Source organism: Sylvia atricapilla, chromosome 3 (genome assembly GCF_009819655.1).
Source record: "Sylvia atricapilla isolate bSylAtr1 chromosome 3, bSylAtr1.pri, whole genome shotgun sequence".
Taxonomy (NCBI): domain Eukaryota; kingdom Metazoa; phylum Chordata; class Aves; order Passeriformes; family Sylviidae; genus Sylvia; species Sylvia atricapilla.
The window spans coordinates 93602315-93616437 of NC_089142.1; the positions used below are offsets into that span (position 1 = coordinate 93602315).

At 38.5% G+C, this 14123-nt stretch overlaps 1 protein-coding gene and 1 long non-coding RNA gene across 20 annotated transcripts in view; both read right to left on the reverse strand.

Annotated features, from left to right (window-relative positions):
• LOC136359514 (uncharacterized) overlaps positions 1-297 on the reverse strand; it is a 32589-nt gene extending 32292 nt beyond the window's left edge. Inside the window, exon 1 of the long non-coding RNA XR_010743292.1 lies at positions 43-297. This is a non-coding gene — a long non-coding RNA (uncharacterized lncRNA). The remainder of the gene's footprint in view (positions 1-42) is intronic.
• The window catches only part of ESRRG (estrogen related receptor gamma), a 392895-nt gene that overhangs the window by 214740 nt on the left and 164032 nt on the right, over positions 1-14123 (reverse strand). For 6 of the 19 annotated variants that reach the window (XM_066316193.1, XM_066316198.1, XM_066316195.1 and 3 more), the window contains one exon: positions 11928-12081. The exons of 8 other annotated variants lie outside the window; for them this stretch is intronic. In XM_066316193.1, the coding sequence (XP_066172290.1) occupies positions 11928-11962 (35 nt within the window). In that variant the 5' untranslated portion in view covers positions 11963-12081. The remainder of the gene's footprint in view (positions 1-11927; positions 12082-14123) is intronic. 5 more of the 19 variants (XM_066316190.1, XM_066316204.1, XM_066316189.1 and 2 more) reach the window with 1 other exon arrangement.

A 14123-nucleotide genomic window follows, 5' to 3' on the forward strand; every position in this document is an offset into this window, starting at 1 on the left:
ATATGAAAACATCACTTTCAAAATAAGCAGTCAATTTTTAACCTAAAAAAAAAAAAAAAAAAAAAAAAAAAAAAAAAAAAAAAAAAAAAAGGAAAAAAAGAAGAAAAAAAAAAGGCATATGACAACAGAAAACTTAATCCAGGCAAGACATGAAGAACTCTGTGAAACTGCCTCCAAGATTAAGCAAGATTAAGCTGCTAACTCCAGACTTACATTACAAAGATGCTGAATAATAAAATTTCTTTTAAAGCACCTGTTTGAGCAAACCCCAAACAACAGACACATCCCAAACACCACAAAAATCCCACCCCCGACAAATTAACCCACGGGTTTAAAAAAAGCGAAGTGAATATTCAAAAATATAAATAATCGGCCACTGCCATACTGGGCCACCTACTCTTTAGATCAGAGGTTTATATAATTTGTACAGAAGGATCAATTTCTAAGACTTCATTCTGGGTATTTTCTAAAAGCTGCCCAGCATTTCTAATATTAATTGATTATAGTTAAAGATCAGATGCATTTCATTACAATTTTAAGTTTCTGTTTATGATATTCAGGCAGGTAAATGCCTGTGTGTATGGAAGAGACATTAGCAGGCCATTTACTGCCCGTTACTGCCAAGAAAAGAAGCCCATACTGGAACAAACAGTGCAGCATTTCTGGCATTTGTTAAAGGAAGAAAGCTTTTTAAGAAAAAAGAAATACCACTGATTTTTACAGGTGTTTAATAAAGATAAGCTGAAAAAAGGGTTCCTATTTTAAGCTTGGTGATAGCTAAAAATGCATACAAATATGTTCAAAAGCAATCTGAAGTCTCCTAAAAATGGGTGTTTAAAAGTATTCAAGAAAACAGTAAAAATGCAAATATTTGTCACATTACTGTAGGATATGGGACAAAAATGCTCATAAATTCAAAGAACCCTGCTGAGGCAAACTGCATTTCATTTAAATATGACATTATTTGGGAATCATTAAAACAAAAATAATGTTTATCGGTTGCCTTGTAAAGGTTACTCTGAGAAAACAGCCAAAGTTTGCCCGAATTCAAATGAGTGCTGAAAGGGACTGTGAGCATAACACCCTTAATTTCAATTGCTGTAGCTGTGCCATGGGAAATAAAAAGACTAAATGTAATTGATGATTCACTGCTATAGAAATACTACAGTAAAAATAATGAGGATGTATCAGTATTTTCAAGACTCTCGGTATGATATTCTAATGTACTTCACACACATTACAATGAGACAAATAAGAAAAGAAGAAACAAAAAGGGTGCCAATAGTGACCGCAGACTTTTCACTCAGAAATGTGTTAAATCCTAAGAAGAAAGTATACAGTGCCTTGTGATCGCTACAAAGTACATACAACAGCTGTCATTCCTCTATTCAAAGACCCTTCCTGATTTTTTATTAACAAACCTACGTAATGGGGAACCTAGGCTACACAGGAGTAGGCTAATATGTTGAGTTTAATATTAAGAGCCTAAATCTCATTATTAAAAGCATCCAACCTTGCTGAAGAGAGATGGCTTCTAGCTGTACCCATGAAGAGCCTTTTTAACTACTGCAAAGTTAAAAATCTTATGTTTACATGGACTTTACATGGACAAGTCTCTCTATACTCCTAAAAAACATAGTGAAATAATGCTAAAAGACACCCTAAACCCTAGAGTTGCCATTTTGAACCTTAAACCAATACCTGCAGTCATTCTGAACCATTAATTGCTGGTTATTTGTACATGGAAATCAAGATGTGGATGCACGCAGATCCCTTGATTACGCAGACATTTAGTCAGTGGCTTTACTACTGTGACTAGTTTTTGGCGAAGCAATCAAATTGAGCATCCCATTAAATATCTGATGTAGGTAAATCAGGTCTTAAAATTTGATCCATCTTGCATCTCCATCTCTTAGATTTGATTGTATTTGTGAAAATCAATCATGGACTTGCCTTAGTCCTGCCTTAATTCTGTCAATGAATTTAAACGCATCACGTACAGCACTTTTATGTGGTTTAAATTCAGCTATGAAGACCCATCATGGTTCTGAGTTAAAATAATTCTGCACTGCACCCCTCCAAACAGTAGCTTGCCTGGACTGCCCATGAACTGGTCTCACTTCCAACCCATTTTGTGTTTCCTTCCAGTACATCCTGAGGGGACAGGGAAAAGGGCTGGGATGTCACACTGCCTCTTACTACTGCTCACATGCTGTAGTTAAGCAGATGCTTATTTACAATGCCCTGCAAGAGCCTATACCTAACACAGCTTCCTGAAGCTATTAAAAGTGGACACACAATAACTGCAAGCAGAATTTGGCTTATTGTCTCCGCAGATTTGTGCTAATATACCAGAGTCTCAAGACATCACTTCATTTTCATAACAAGGAGAAGATTTAATTTCTGCGGATTTCTATAAAAAGCAATTTGGAAACTCCTCAACAATGATATTGCTTCCCATAAATGCCAAATTGGTAAAAACATCATAAGAGGAAAACACACCACACTGACAATATCATTTTTTCTAACTTAAGTACCAGCATTATTCAAAGACATTATACTGCTAAGTATCCAAATAATTCATTCATTTTAAGGATCAAAAGCATAATATTATTTTGTTAAATTAAGCTCTCGCTTTCCCAAATCCCTTTCTTCCACTTAAACTGAGGGAATAAAGGCAGCTGAAAACACATTTGTGCAAGGCTGTTCAGTTTTCAGGGGTTGTTCTGTTCTGGTTGGGGTGTGCACTTCCCTTTTTGCCGATTACCAAAACCCAAAAGTAACTGCAATAATAATTGTAAATCCCTGCTTTGGATGATAAAATGAGCCTCAAGTATCATCACCTCATTCCCACCTTCTACTACTTGCAGGAAGGAGGAGGTTGGTGAGGGAAACCATCATTTACCTCTAACTTACTGGCACTGCTGTAATACTTCTCCAGCTAAAAAGGAATTGTAACAACTGAAAGTGACTGTTTAAAATGACATCAAAGATCAAAATTTCTGACTGTGGTAGCTTGGGGTGGAGGGCAGGGGGCACATAGCCTGATTTTAAGCATAGCCTATTAACTGAAGAACGTCAGGACTTTGTGGTCATTTAACACTCCCTATAAATGAAGACTTGATAACAGTTATTGATCTCAGTTTTCCTGGAAGAGGATCCCTGGGCTCAGCAGTGAGCAGTTTTGCTTCTCTTAATTCATAAATACAAGAATAGGGCTATTGCTCAAATGCCACCCTAACTGCTGAAAATGAAATAAAAGTAAATTTCAGTGCAGTGGGGAAAGCAATACAGGTGTATTTCCACAGGGTTTTTTTTTAGTAGATAACCCAAGGTTAATATAATCTCAAATTTTCTTATGGGAAATACAGAATTGCCACAGCTGACCCCTGCTATCATTGGAAAAATATTTTCTTTGTGAAAGCCTACTGAAACCATAGAAGTATATAAGTTACTGTTCTTATTTATTTATTGATCTTCCTTGTGCTACCATGGAACTGGAACACCTCTGCACATTAAGAGATTCAGCCCAACAACACATAAGATGGAACTACGAGCATTTCTGCTGCCTGGGCAAGAAGCTGAGCCAGGGAATAGGAAGCGTTGTGTTGTTGTACCTGCAACACAACCGTGTCACAAGAAACAGCTAGAAATGCCCATTGTCTCTCCTGTCTAACTCTTCTGTCGTTCAAGGCTTTTCCCCATTTTCCTTCTTCCTAGCTATTACTCTTAAAAACTCTGCAATAGCTCATCAAAACAAAACCTGATTTCTAAAACTTTCTGTGGAGCTGCCTGAAGCACCTCCACCATTGAAAACACATTATCACAGGATTTAAAGAGAGAAAATTAATCCCCTCCCTCTTTCCACCTCCCCTTCCCCAAAACGAGAAAAACCATCTCTCCATCTCCAGGCCCCCAGGTCAGATCAAACCCAGATGTCGAAGGCGAGACCTAGAAAGAGGTGCACATCCCTTCCAATGAGGATTTAAGGAGAAGCTGCATGAGTAGATGAACTGTTGAACCCAGTCCTCTGTCTTAAAAATACATTTCATTTGGACTGTTAATGCACGATATAAGTACGCAAAAGATGCAACAGAATTCTGAAATATGAATTAAGGACGTATTTCCATCTCCAGCAAAATAATAAAAGTAGAGAGATTAAGAGGCAAGCATATATTTTTGAATTGTAGAATAGGTTTATAGGTCTTCTAATAACAACTTTTACTCAAACCTTACATAAATAGGCTTATATGATACAAATATTATGTGGGCTATGTGGAAACTACAAGGTCTCTAATCATGTTTAGGGATTACTTGACAGAACAGAGACATTTCATTCCTATTGGACCTAGGGATTACAGCAAAGAAACATCTAATATTCCATTTTTTAATTTCATGCATTTTTTATTTACTTTTAATGATGCTGTATATATTCATCATCCTGAAATATTAAAACAGTATGAAAAAAGTAATAAATTGGTGGAAAATTTAGGGAATGAGAATGCAACAGCACGCAAATCATACACTATCAAGTGCTTGATACACATTTAAAATTACTGTCTAGTACAGCAAAGCCAAATTCCTGGCAGATTTCTGAAGCGCAAAGTCACAATAAGAAGATCAGCAGAACAGACTGAAATAATAGAATATTCATCCCCCTAATCCATATGCAATTCTTTAGGGCTTTTTTTTAACAATGCATATGAGGTCTGACTGTATTCAGGATTTAAATAAGTTGTCTCTCTCTCACACACACACATACTCTCTCTCTGTATTTTTATAAAAAAAAAGTATATACAGTTATCATTTCTGCTCTACTGCACCCACATTGACAAGGTTAGCACATCTCCTCACACCTCAGATGAAACAATAGCATTTTAAACAACAAAAGTGTTAAAAGAAATACATTTATTCATACCATTGAAACCTCTTGCAACAGCTGTGTTGAAAGGAAGGGGTCCAGTTGTCTGAAAGAAGGATTTTTTTTGTTGTTGTCGTTGTTTAGTATTTTAACTGTTTCCTACGTGATTCTGAATAATTACTGCTTAATTTAAAGCAATATCACATGCAGTTCCTGGCAATAAAACTTTGAAATCAGTGTTAGTTCTTTGAGATCATGCCTTTCCCTCCAGACAGATGTAATTTTAGATCTGGTATTGTATAAAGGGACAGAAACCTAGAGACAAATAGATCATCACTCAAAAGACAGATGCTGATAGGGATGGTCCATGCACAAAATGTGCTTGAGGATGGGAGATGGGGAGGTGGAGTATAAAACTTCCACTGCCATGCTTGAGATTTACCAAATTACTTTGAACCAGTGCAAAGGCACAACTGAGCTAGAGATGCTCCTCCAAACAGGAGAGTATGAAGAAATTCATCCCCTGTCATAGAGACGTGCAAAGCCTGATCCTTAGATCAACCAGGTTTTGCACAGGTTTAACTCTCTGATTAGGCTGTGCAGTATCAGCACCCCAGACTTATTTTAGAAGTGAGGTAAAATGAAGATACAAAATCAATGTACCCAAACATAAGATATTTGCACCAGTAATGTATGTGTTGACTTGCTAAATAAAGGTGCCCACATGTGACAATTATGATGGCCACATGCAGAAAGCAGCTTCCACAGCCATCAGGACAGCTCTTGTCACAACTCTGTTAGTGAGGCTAGGACAGGTGATGGTACATGAAAAGCCATCTGGTAAGTGAGAAAGAGCAGCCACATCCTGTCGAAACCTGAATACCCAAATGTAGCCACAGGCTATTAGTAGTAACAGGTCTCATGAGAAACAGCCTGGGGTGTAGATTGCTGCCCAGCATTTACCACGACTTTGGGTTCCTACCTGGTGTGGGACATGCTGGTCCAACCCTCCCAAAATCAGGCTCGTGGGTTATTAGCCAGACTGTGATATCAGCTGACATTGCTGTTCACATTGCAAGGTTACTTTGAATTCAACACAGGATAAACAGGCAATGTAAAAACATATTTAATGAAAGATTTTCTTTTTGCTGGGGAATCTGCTTACCTGCCCTTACTATGACACCTATCTACACTGACACAGACTCCAAACTTACTGGTGCTTATTGTTTACAGGTATCTAATTATACTGGGGAGAAAAAAACCCCTAAGCATACTGAAATCAGCAGAAGTGAACCCAAAGCAAGGCTAGAACACATCCATCCTGTGTGTACGTTTTGCAGGCAAATAAGCAAAAGAAGCAGCACCCTTAGAAATTATTTGATCTGTACTAATGAGAAAAGTGTGATATTGTACAAGGAAATAAAAGACAATGAACATAAAACTTCTGCTAGAAAATATGACCAGGATCTCTGTTAGCAAACAGGATCCAATAACGCACACTGAAGTTGGGAGAGAAAGCCTGATAGACGCCCTGCAGAGCTGCACTGGACCGAATCTGAAAAGCACAGGTGGCAGCAGCTGTGATGCAAATGTACCACGTTTTTAAAAGACAGGGCAATTAAGTAAAAGTACCAAGTACCTTCTCCTTTTGGGGAGGAGAGTATAAAAAAGGCCACAGAAGGAAGCTGGGATTTATTGAAGAGGAATACAGATCACCCAGTGAAATTAGGGTATGCCTGAAATACATCAGTGCTACTCTCCATTTTGCCATCCTTTATTTTACAGGACATAAGGGAGATCTAGATGAGTTTCTATTTTAGTGAAGACAACAGTTTGTGACAGGGAAGGGTAGAAACGAGCAGTAAAAGCTTTTACCCAAATTCTATACCTTGTTCCAAAGCAGAAAGCTATTAAACCTTTTCTGCAAGTGTTTGTAAACACAGTAAACACTTTTTAGGTGCACAAAGAATATTTTGCTCCGTTGCACAGATCCAGAGAAGTCGATCAGTCACATTTTTTAGAAAGCTTCTAAGCAAGCAGTGCAAGACATATATTTGGAATATGAAAGTTTAATCCTACTCATTAAAACATGACAAACTTATAATTAATTGAGAATGGAGTCAATAATGAGAACATCCTTCAATGTAATGATGTTGGTACTATCAGCTTGTAATATGGGAATACACTTTAGAAAGTGAAGCATAATATGGAAATATTACAAGTCAGTTAAAAAAAAGAACAGCCTGAAAGTTTTGCCTTGAGAAGAATCTTTAAAACACGAATTTTAAATCCTCAAAAGTTACATTTTTCCTGTCTTCAAATGAGATAATACATTATGTTGTTTTCTTCTGATGAGGAATAATTCAAGGTCTTACATTGTCTGATTAATCTCTCAACCAATATTTAGAAAAGGTTTCTCTTTGAGCTAATCAAACTTGACAAAAGCAATATTCAAACTATGCCACATTCACTGATTTGTAAGATATCTCAAACCTGTGTTTTATTAAATGCAGTTTAAATTAGCAACAGCTCTAAATTCACCTGCTTATGACACCCCCTGAATCTCACCAACAGTACGTAAGGTAGACAAAAAGACTGCACATGCAGATTAAAATTATTAGGACAAGCTGGTGTTTTTTTGGTTTTTTTTAAAGAAGGATGTAGTTTTAGTTTTAAGATAGCACTCCCTATTGCTCACACTATCTTGCATTTTGGGGGATAGTTGCTGATGGTATCCAGTTTACTTTTTCCAGAGATAACTGCCCTGATCTTCCTCGATAAGGTATCCCCAGTGATCCCTCCAAATAATGCTTATTTCTTTATCCACAAAAAGAGGCTAAATTTCAATATACAATCTTTTGATACTCTTTGGTTTTCAGGATCAAACAGTATCATTAGGTTAAAGGACATCACAAGAGCAATGTTTTGATGAGAACAACTAGTAAGGAAGCTCTACAACACTCCCAGGTAGGGATCACCATGGGGAAGTGTATTAACACCATCCCAGCTTTCACCTTCACCAACAGTGTTGGTAGTTTCCTTTCTGTCTATGAGTGGCCATATGTGTGCAAACAGGATTTTCCCATGGTTTGAGACTGTGTTTAAATTTGGCTGTCAGACTCTGAGCACTAGAAGAGATTCCTGAGTTCGAACAGCTAAGAAAAAAAAAAAAAAAACCAAAACAAAAAAACCACAAAAAACCACAAAAAAACCCCCTGTGTGAGTGATGTAAGTATTAATTCCCTACTGCAAATGTTCCAAGAGGAAATCAGGCCTCCAGCTCATTCTTCCTCTCAAGGCACACTTAAGATCTGGATAAATAAGTTCCTGAGCTACTGACTCCCCTCCATTTCCTCCTCATGGTTGTGTGCAACCAAGAAACTGCATTTCTGGCAATGTCTATGATAAAATAACACAATGCTCCATTAACAAAGCCTCAGGTGTCTTAGAAGTTGCTAGTGCAAATCTTGTTGGGACTCAGGGAAGGATATTCAAATATTGGGTAACACACTCTGACTGGGAAGACTATCAATAGAGTTTCTCAATTTGTTTATATAAATGGGCCAACACTTTTAAAAGCACTTCAGAGCACTTAACTAAAGCAAACAAGCACTTGAACTTTAAATATCTAGCAAGAGAAGTCAATGACAAGTATGCCTTGACTTGGTAAATTCTAATATCTTCGCAACCTTTCATTCATACTTCATGAAGAGAAGGACCAGGCTCCCATCTCAGCTTCAGCTCTGCTTTAAGATACAGAATGAGTGGAGTGAGGAACAGCCTAGTTCCCTTTTAGTTCTTCAGCAAACAGCTTTGCTTCTTCCTATCCAGGGATCCTGGATCCATAACAGTCTCTATAAAGCAGCTTCCTAATTTTGAAAACTTATTCTCTCTCTTATTTGGCCCTTAAAGTAGGACTACTTCATCTTATAAACTTTTCTCTGATACCCATGGCAGCTAAGCCTTCATTTGAGAATATAACATTTACCAAACACCATCCTACTAATTCCCAAAAGGTCTGAGAATAACTTTCTATACTCAGGACTAGGGTGTCTTTAGCAAGTGGTCTCATCATGGTGCCAGTGTCATGCGCATTTTTTATATCTTCATATTTATAACACACCTCTTCCTTAGCTACTGCATGATACACAACCACAGCAGTCATTTCCTGACAGAATTAGTGAGATCTGATTCACATACACTTCTCTGCTGACAAACCAGCACCCAAATGAGTAAAACAAAAGATTATTCTGGGATTTTGGATTGTTTGGGTTTTTTCTTAAACTGACGTCTAGCTCAAGTACTAAGCTGGCCCCAAGAAACAAGAAGGTGGTGTTTAAAACAAGTATTTGTGATCAGTAGCAGGTAAATCTCATTCCCTAAAATCCTGCAACATATCTTGATTTTTATTTCTCTCTGAAAACGTTTTGCAAACAGTCTCCATAATGTGGCAGAAAAGAGGAGGCAGAAAAAAACCCTTAACTTCTGGTCTTCACCATCTTAGAAAAAGGAAGAATGAAGTATTTTTAAGCTATCTTCTAGAGCTCAGTGGCTACACTGGCATTTTAGTTTGCTAGTTTAAGGGAACATGCAGCATGTTCTGGAACTGGCTGCTTGGGATCGGTACCGATTAGTCTGGTTATGAACATTCTCAAAACAATATTTTGGTAGAAAAAACCCCCACAGTTGATAATAAAAATGACTCAGTGCTAGAGTCTCAGACTTTGCATAGTTCCTAAAAGAAATGCTTTGAAAACTCTTTGAAATACCATGCAAGTCATAATTGGATTTTAATGTATAAAACGGCTCAGTAATTTAAATGTTTGGAAAAGAAAACAGTCTTTCCTGGAGTTTATGAAGTGATAAGTCTATTTCTTAGAATGATTAACTATGCAACCTGATTTTGAACACGAGCATCTCCTAGAGCATATGCTCTCCACAGCTGACACTGTGAGAGCATACAGTTTTACCAAGTTAATATTCCAAGATCCAATTCTGATATTAAACTCCCATTCTCCACCTTCCTTTCTTGAGTAAGTGCCTTGGTTTCTACAGAAGTAGTTTTACTTCCTATTCTTAAACAAGGAAAATCAGGGTGAAGCTCTGCTCCTCATACATTCGGGTCGACTGTGTGACAAATTAGATTTGTACATACAGGATGCATATCATGACATTTCCACTAGAAACTTTAAAATAAAACAACCAAAAAATAACCCCAACCCCAGAAAATGAATGACATTCAAGGATAATACAATACTCATTCACTTATAGAAAATTTTTAGTAGCAAATGCATATTAGAAAAACAGATGAAGTACAGCCAGGACAGCATAAAGAATGCTTTTGGGGAAGAATGCCCCAAATAACGTCCCATTTTAGAACGGCGATAAAACAAGACTATGACAAAATAAAATGCAGTTCAGTTTTGAACTCACTGCAAATCAGTAACAAGATCTAATAATTTACAAAGTCCTTAAAGTGCCCATGGCTTTGGCAGAAATGAATTAAATGGTGAGGTGAAATTAAAGAATAGAAGAATAAACTTAGATAAGATGACCTGAGAGAGAAAAAGAGAAAAAAGCAGTGAAAAGAAACAGACCCAAGGAAAGTACTACTTCATTCTAATAATAGATTCATCAACAGAATATCTGTATGCACTAACACCTAATTTGAGCATTCTGAATTCTGATCCTGATTTTGAGATGGCAACTACAATATTAAAAAAAAAAAAACACCTTAAATTGCTCATTACTAGAAATAGATTGATTTGCATGAGAAAAATGCAGAGTTAAGATTCCCATTTCATTTACGAATACTAAGATCCTAAAATAAAGTCTGAAAGTAAGTCCTAACTCCCAGGCTAACACTTCCCTGCTGTTGATGACAACATCACTGCCCCTGGGGCCTGGGAAATGCCATATATGGTGGCCACAGGGAACAGAATGTTTGTGTGAGCCCAGAAAACCTGAACAACGGCTCAGGAGATGAGTGTGAGAACTTGTAATTCTGTCTGGAATTCAAAGACAAACAAACAGAGGAACATCCAAGTGGGAAGCACCACCAACAGCAAAAGGCCTGACTTGACTTGTGCCCACCTGAGCAAAGGCCGTGGGCATGCTCAACTTTTCTACTTCTCAGTAGCTTTCCTACCTTCAGCAAAACTTGCTGGTGCACATGGGCAGCTACTTTGTTTATTTTTAAGAATGCAAATGTGGAATTGACTAAAGACACATGAGTTTACCCTGGTGCAGAAGCCAATTGCCAGAGTAATCCAAAGTGCTGCATGTTGGGCACAAGATGATGGCTGGTATCCTGCAGACAGCACATTTCAAATTGCTTACTGGTTTTAGGTTTTAAATTGCTAACCAAACACTACCTTCAGTTATATTTGGGTTGGGTTTTTTGGGGGATGGGGAGAGAGAGGGGAGTGGATGGTATTAAATTTAATAGAAACAAATCACCAAGGTATTAGAAAAACAGCAGTTAATTTACCTGCTGCTCTCGAGAGTAGCTCGGGAATATAAATTTTAGCTTTCCCACACCTACAGCTCTAAGCTAAACATTAGGTTGTCTGAATTGTCTTCAACCCCTGAACACTACAAGTGAGAACTCTTAATTTTGTGTTCTAGCACTTTAAGCAGAGCTGCTCATATAGCTAAGAGCCACCTTAACATTCCTCAAAACTCTTCTGAGGTATGGGACAACCCTTCATTTTGAAGGTAAGAGATTGTCAGCTCTTAGGACCTTCAGCCACTAACCCCTCTCTCATCCATAAGTGTCTAATGCATTTCCCTTTTCAACTTACTGAACACTTAAAGCAGCCAAAACACATTTTTTAACATCGCTAAAACGCTGCCTCTGATGACCCCGGGACTCTGGCAAAGTTCAAGAGCAGGACCAAAATTTGAAAGGTGGGTTTAAAGATTAACTCTGAGCCCGTGGTGCACCTGAAGGGACACACCTCAGGAGGCACACCCCCGTGGTCTCCCACCCCCCGGCAGCTGCGGCGTGCTCGTTCCACCACACAAATCGCAGAGGAGAGGGAGCGAACCCCCTTCGTGGACTCACCATCCTTTCCTAGTCACATTCACTACGCATTGCATTAGAAAATCGTAACGGTGTTAAAATATTTTGGCAGGATTTGTTATGGCCAGATCACTCACTTCCTTTGGGACACACAAAGCCTCCTCTGGCAATGAAACAGCCCAAATGTCAGCAAATCCTATAGAACAGAAAACGGTCTGTCAATGTAAAGCCTAAATGAATCTCCAGTTAAGCAAAACAAAACAAAACTGTATAACATAAAAATACACATACAGAAAAAAGAAACAACCTAGAAATATTCACTTTTTATTATGATTTCTTTTTTTTTTTCTCCCCACCCTCCAGAAACTTTTGAACAGCATTACAATGAATTCATCACAAGGTGCTATTAGAGCACAAGCTCCCTCCAAGTGTTACCAATTCACGGACAGATTAGAGGGCACATTAATAACATAGTTAATATGAAGTGTTTAGAGCCTTTACGTCGGTGACAAATACGACTCAGCCAAATTTCCTGACCATTGAGGCCACGGAGGAACAATTTGGTAGATTTCATCAACAGTTCTAATTATGTTCCTGTCAAGTCGAGAACAAAGTAATCCATAACTGGGGGGCTGCTCGGAGACAGTGCCACGTGAGAGTAATTTATGCCCAGAGCCCTCGCTGTAGTTAGTGTGCACAACGCTTGACTAACAAGTGGGTTCAAAAAAAGGAATTTATTAGGGAAAACACAGCCCTCCAGCTCCAAGCAGCTCATCAGGTGCAGGCTTAGCAGGAGTTATGAGGCAAAATCTTCTTGTTTATAAAAGCATCTAAAGCCCACACTGGCCTCAGCGGGTTTTAAGCATAGGATTTTAACCCAAGGCTTCTGCCGGAGCTAGGTAAGCCTGCTGCCAAGGCCAGGTTGCAACCCAGCCCCCTTTAAAATCATCTCAGTCCTTGGGACAGTGGCAGTACCACCTCAGAGGCCAAGTGGTACCAATGCCCTTTTGCAATCCTATAAATAACAATCCCTTTGCATCTTTCATTAGTATATTAGTAACGGTAAACTATACTGTCACAATACACGATGTGTTTTTCTTACCACAGCCCAACTGGGAAACAGGCTGAGAAAGGGAAAGGGAGGGGAGGAAGGTAAATGGGGGAGAAGCTGTCATGTAATTTTGAGTCATTTTCCACTGTGATCTATATTGGGATACGGCTTCTATCCTTTCAAACCGGATCATTTTATACATGACACTCTTGCTGCATTTCACAAAAAGGCAGGAATGTCTCCCCAGCGCTCAAAGTGCAAAGCCTGGCAGCGGTCATTCAGGATCAGTTACTTGTATATGCATTGAGATGTTAGAGAAAGTAAAATGACGCATTCCAAATGTATCTATTTTATTTAAGAGCATTTTAAGAGGGGGAAATAACACTCGCAAAAAATTAGATGTGAGAAACACAAAACACTTAATGGGTTTTAAAGCACGGTTTTCTGAAAGTAGCTGTGTGCACACACTACTGTTAGCAGTTACAGGTTTTTATTTACCACACATTTGGTCTACAGCATTTAGCAGACAAAATACCAGCTTGGATAAAGAGAGTGGTCAGACCAAGGACCCATTTCAGACTCATCTGCTGTGTGGTCCCAGGAAGGCTGACCTCTTCTTCACCCACATTTCCCACTGCTAGAATGGGTACAGGTGTGCAGATTTGTACCCACATGACGTATCTGGCCAATGGATTTTTTACAATAAAAATGTTATTGGTTTCACTAAACTATTGGTTTTAGTTACATTTTAAATTGCTAGTAGACACTGGCACCGAGGAAATGCAGAATGCAACAATGCATCAATACCCTCAGCTTCTCCTTTTGCAATCTACTGAAGTTTCTTATCCAGATATGCTTGAACCTGTAAATTCTCTGACATCAAGCTTAGGAACTTTCCCAGCAGCTACTGAGTGGGACAGAATCAGTCTCATATGACTGAAGCTTCACAGATTTATGATTACTTGCTCCCAAGGATGAAAAAAAATATATTTTAAAAGCAGTGTTGGCTTTGCAAAGAGGTAAAGAGGAAGGGGAAGAACGCAGTCCCATCCTGCAGATGTGAAAAGAGAAAACCTCTCTGCAAGTCAGAGAGAGTAATTCAGAAGCCAAGCAATGCCTGGATGTTCTAATTCCCAGACTCGTGATTCAGTCACAAGACATGCTTCCTTTCCTGGTGAAATGTCATG